At 46.7% G+C, this 4,951-nt stretch overlaps 1 protein-coding gene across 1 annotated transcript; it reads right to left on the reverse strand.

Annotated features, from left to right (window-relative positions):
- Nucleotides 1-269: 269 nt before the first annotated feature.
- Nucleotides 270-4,685, reverse strand: gnrhr1 (gonadotropin releasing hormone receptor 1). The gene is made up of 3 exons (XM_076301889.1): nucleotides 4,125-4,685; nucleotides 942-1,152; nucleotides 270-676 (listed from the first exon to the last, which is right to left on the reverse strand). Exons 1-3 carry the CDS (start codon nucleotides 4,683-4,685, stop codon nucleotides 270-272), a joined length of 1,179 nt encoding a protein of 392 aa, XP_076158004.1.
- Nucleotides 4,686-4,951: the final 266 nt, after the last annotated feature.

Below are 4,951 nucleotides of genomic sequence, written 5' to 3' on the forward strand. Positions count from 1 at the left end.
ATGGCATGAGACATCGTCACTACTGCAAGTCAGAAGCAAAGTACACATGTAGGGCAATGGAATTATCCAGTCTGTTACAGCAAGAGAATAACATGAATAGGCAGCAGGCCTACTCAAGACGATATCCCCAAAGACAGGAGACGCTGCAAGGCATTTCATGGTGGAGAATGTCCCACACTGGTCCAACATTGGTTCAACACTGGTCCTACACGGCTACGTGTCCTGTACCTGAAGTCCGCGGCGTCCACACGGGAAGTTCTCGGGCCATTTTAGGTCATGTTTCCACTCGGTTGATCCCCACTGGCCATGTCTGACTCCGCCTCCCCACTGGCTCCGCCCCTGCGCCCCGACAGGTGGTCCAAGGATTTCGGCGAGGCGTTCTGGCGGCGCCTGCGCCAAAATCGCGCCAGGTCAGCGCGAAACGACGGCGTGTAGAAACTGTAGATGACCGGGTCGCAGCAGGTGTTCAGGTTGCCGAAGACGAAGAGGGCATGGTGCACGTACTCCGGGGTCACCTGGAGCATCTGTGGCTGGAACCAGTACCAAATGCCCAGCAGGTAGTAGGGCGTCCAGCACACCACAAAGGAGGCCACGATCACGATGGTCATCTTCAAGGTCTTCATCCGCGCCTTGGGGATCATGTCCGTCCCACTCCGTCTCAGACAGGGCTCTCCGCCTCCTGTGAGAGAGAGAGAGAGACAAGAATAATGACCAACACCTTACTCCACGCCCTCTAAATCAATACACACCCAATAAAGCGAGAATATTTTCAACCCAGGTTTGCAGTGAGTCAACTAATCAACTTAATCGATTCCCATTCATGACACCTTGATTGATTTTGTTTTTCTGGGTGCGTCATGATGGATGAACGCTTTCATCGCAAAAACATGACACATGTGTCCAGCAGAGAAGATTGATCACCACCCCGTTGACTACGGTACCTTTAGTGGCCTTATTCTTATGCATCTGCCGGTTGATCTCAATGAGGATGCGCGTGTAGCAGAAGCTCATGACGAGCAGTGGGAAGACGTAGAGGGTGACGAAGTGAAACATGTTGTAGGCCGTCTCCTGCCAGCGGTGCTGGAAGCTTCCGTGGGTCACGCACTGGACGAAGTCCACCCCCTCTGCTTTCACCGCCCGGAAGATAAACAGCTGTCAAAGCAGGCAACACAGACAGAAGGGACTTTAGTTGTTAAATCAAACTAAATAATATATATGCATAAGATGTACAGACATAACAAAAGCAGTCAGGTGACTACAGTCCTTTGCTCCTATGTGAGTGGATGTACAAACACACAAACTTACACACACACACACACACACACACACACACACACACACACACAGCCAAAAGGACTCAATTACACTGTATTGGGTGCAAGGGTAATAATATATACTAAACAATAATAATACACAGTTCACTTTTAGACTTTTTTTGGGACACAGTATTTGATTTAAACACATATTGCCCTTTTCAGTGTTTGGGTTGAAATGAAGCATATGGAAATTAATGAAGAGTTATTATGTTAACCCTGGTAAATAAATTTCTGAATTCTGTCATGAAATTTAGCTATCCAAACACTTCTAAATGTGTTGTTTAACTTTATACTTTCATAAAACATTATCATCTGTTTGAAATTTGTTCTATGTAAACTGCAGTACTCAACAGTTTTCCTTAAAGGTATAGGGGGATTTTTTTACAGTTTTAAAGCCTTCATATCTTTTTCATTTTCCTCTCCTTGTCTTTAGGCTAATATAATTTGAATGTCTCAGCTCATACATCAAATTTTGTACTGACTGTAATAATGGTGCTTTTCTTCCCTCTCCTGCAAGATGGTTCATTTAATATCTACAGGTGAGGGGTCGATGATAACCATCTGCTGGAGAGGGACACTACACCCTGCTCTCTTGATCTAGAAGGCAAGGCATCCACAAATGTATTCAACCTGCTTAAGACATCTCAAGGCTGTGATGGAATCACAACAGCCAAGAAATGCACTCTAAGCATCCTTATGGTTGACCACCGCATCTATATGAGCAGGTTATTACATCCTGTAAGAGGTGTCATGGTTAAGGGAATTACTTTCCTGTGTCGACAATCTCTTTTCATAAATCATGTCACACCACGCTTCCCTATGAAAGATGCTATCAGAGAATTTTTATATTAGACTTTCAACACCATCTGTCCGGCAGAAAATAAGTGTTGTAGAGATAAAATCAGGAAACACACAAAGATTGTCATCGTGTTGTTGATTTACTGTATATGGATGCATATGGAGGAGAATTTTCTTGATGATTTCCAACCTACTAATCTTTCAATTTGACATCAGAACTGCCTGCGCTGGGACTTGAAACTTGAAATATACAGAAGAACAGCTTACTGTCTGTCACCGATTACCTTCTTCTCCAGCCTCATCCTAGTCACTCAGGGTTATTTATATCTGTGTGAGTGTGAGGGGTCATGATACTCTGTAGCCCGCACATTTAATGAGATCATCCATCGCTTGTATCTCTCCCGACCTCTGCTAGAGCAAAACAGCCTGAGCTGTCACCCAACCAGCTAACTCCTCTCTTAAGTTACTTTATTGTCCTGAAGGAAATTTGTCCTCTGCATTTAACCCATCCAGGGGTAGTGTACACACACACACACACACATACTAGGCAGCGAGCTCACCATGAGTGCACACACACTAGCAGCACACATACAGACCCGGAGCAGTGGCCAGCCCTTGATCCGCTGGGGAGCAGTTCGGGGTTAGGTACCTTGCTCAAGGGCACCTAATCTGTGGATGTGGATATGGGAGAGTGCTGAGAGTGCAATCATTCCTCCCACCCATATATTTCTAACTAGTCAGGGATCAACCCAAGTCTGATTCCCTAACCATTAGTCCTCAGACAGAAACAAATTCAGCCTGAAAGGTTTTGGTGTTCCAGAACTTTCAGTGCAGGTCCATTCACCTTGTCTAAGTCCATCATCATTCATCTCAAATATTACAGCAAAAAAATATCCACCGGTGTCAAACTTTCCATTAACTTGTTAAAGAAAATATTGATCTCTTACACCTTTAGTGCTGAATTTTTGCTGACAAGCAAAGTGCTTGTCTCGCCCGTTTTTAATGTGCTTTCATCTGAGAACACCGCCTCAAATTCAGTGCACATGACACCGTTATGTTGCCAAGGCGGAGTGTGAGTGGAACTGAGAAGCTCAATCTCAATGAGAAATGGACAGGTGGGCTGTGTGTGTGTGTATGTGTGTGTGTGTGTGTGTGTGTGGTGGGGGGGGGGGGTGATGGGTGTTCCTGCTGTGTCTCTTTACTTTAGGGGTGGATAAGGATCAATTGTCAGAAATCACCACCCACTTTCTATCAGCAGGCTCCATTGTGTCGCAAGCTGGCCGCCTATCTCTTTCTCTCTCTCTCTCTCTCTCTCTCTCTCTCTCTCTCTCTCTCTCTAAGGGTTTCTGAGCGTCAAGGTCATGTACGCTGACCACTCCGTGCATTAGGGGAATTGAGGGGAAGAAGAGAAGAGTTCCATCTCGGTTGCCAAGACCCCGTCATGTCCCTCAGGAATGAAGCCATGCAGAAAAAGAAGCTCCCAGCAAAAATCCTCCCGGGGCTCAGAGAGACTAACTAACTAATGGCCGAGATCAATGGAGCATCCTGTTTCTTTTTCAACTCTGCTGTTCTGGGAAACACAAATCCCCATTGTTATTCTAGACACAACTTAAGTGTGGAGAGAGAGGGCCACTGACCTAAGACAAGTAACAGAATCAGTAACACTCCCAACATGTTCTGGTAAGATCTGGGGTATTAGGGTATCGACAGCTACAGCAAGAAATAGCCAATATCAATATTGTGGTCAGTGCTCTTTGTCCTCTTTTCTATCTGGTCTTCCAGGTGTTGACATTAAAGCTACCCAGTTGAGGGAGCTTTCATTTCATCCGCTGTGGTATATTCACACACACACACACACACACACACACACATACATACATGCTTACACATAAGCATACACATGGAACTGGTTGAAGAAACAACTAGTACCGGTAATACTAATATTATCCTACAAGTTCTACACTTTCATTTGTCTTAATTCTAATGTCCAATAAATGTCCCATGACGCACCTGTGGGGAGGCCAGTAGCAGGCTTAGGGTCCAGGCGACGAACAGCATCCTCTTGTTGCGTCGTCCAGCATCCAGGGCATCCAGTGGGTGAAGGATGGCGTGGTGTCGGTCCAGGCTGACCACCACCAGGATGAACGCGGCCGAGTGCATGGCGAAGAGCTTGAGGAAGCACAGCAGCTTGCACATGACGTTGCCGGCGTACCACTGCACCGTCACGTTCCAAACGGCGTCCAGCGGCATCACCACGAAGGTCATGACCAGGTCGGCCGAGGCCAGGCTGGCTATAAGCGGCCGCAGGTGCGAGGCGAGGCGGCGGCCACGGCCCAGTGTCACGCTCAGCAGCACGGCGAGGTTGCTGGCGGCGGCGAAGACGAAGAGCACCGCCGTGGCCGCCACGCGGAAGCGGGCCGCCACTGTGAAGGTGGGGGCCTCCCAGTCAGGCAGAGGAGGCAGCGAGGATGGAGAGGAAGAGGAGAAGAAGGAAGAGGAGGCCATGGAGGGAGGGGTGGAGGAGTTGTCATAAGAGACTGTGGGAAGCAGGATGGACCAATTCGCCGACATTGTGCTCTGCAAGTGAGGAAACTCTTTGTCATTTAATGTAATCTGCACAGCACAGCATTTACATTATTTACATTTAGCAGGCACCTTTCATCCCAGCGACTTACATACAGTACGTCAATTATATTACAAGGGCCATTGTTCCCGGGGTTAAGTGTCTTTTTTTTATTATTAATGAAAATTCAACATACAAACTTATAAGGACATAACAAATCTAACTACACAAGACACTAGAATGGGGTTGCAAAGAAAAAAACATATACAAAAGT

This window comes from Alosa pseudoharengus, unplaced genomic scaffold (genome assembly GCF_046254945.1).
Source record: "Alosa pseudoharengus isolate Yale_2024_CS ecotype anadromous, Long Island Sound unplaced genomic scaffold, YU_APseudo_1.1 YU_APseudo_1.1_scf_23, whole genome shotgun sequence".
In the NCBI taxonomy this organism is placed as follows: Eukaryota; Metazoa; Chordata; class Actinopteri; order Clupeiformes; family Clupeidae; genus Alosa; species Alosa pseudoharengus.

Coding starts and splice junctions, on each gene's coding strand:
- gnrhr1 (XM_076301889.1), bottom strand. CDS start 4,685: ATGTCGGCGAATTGGTCCATCCTGCTTCCCACAGTCTCTTATGACAAC. Junction 1,153..4,124: donor TGCTACTGGCCTCCCCACAG/GTGCGTCATGGG, acceptor CTGCTTTGACAG/CTGTTTATCTTCCGGGCGGT. Junction 677..941: donor TAAGAATAAGGCCACTAAAG/GTACCGTAGTCA, acceptor CTCTCACAGGAG/GCGGAGAGCCCTGTCTGAGA.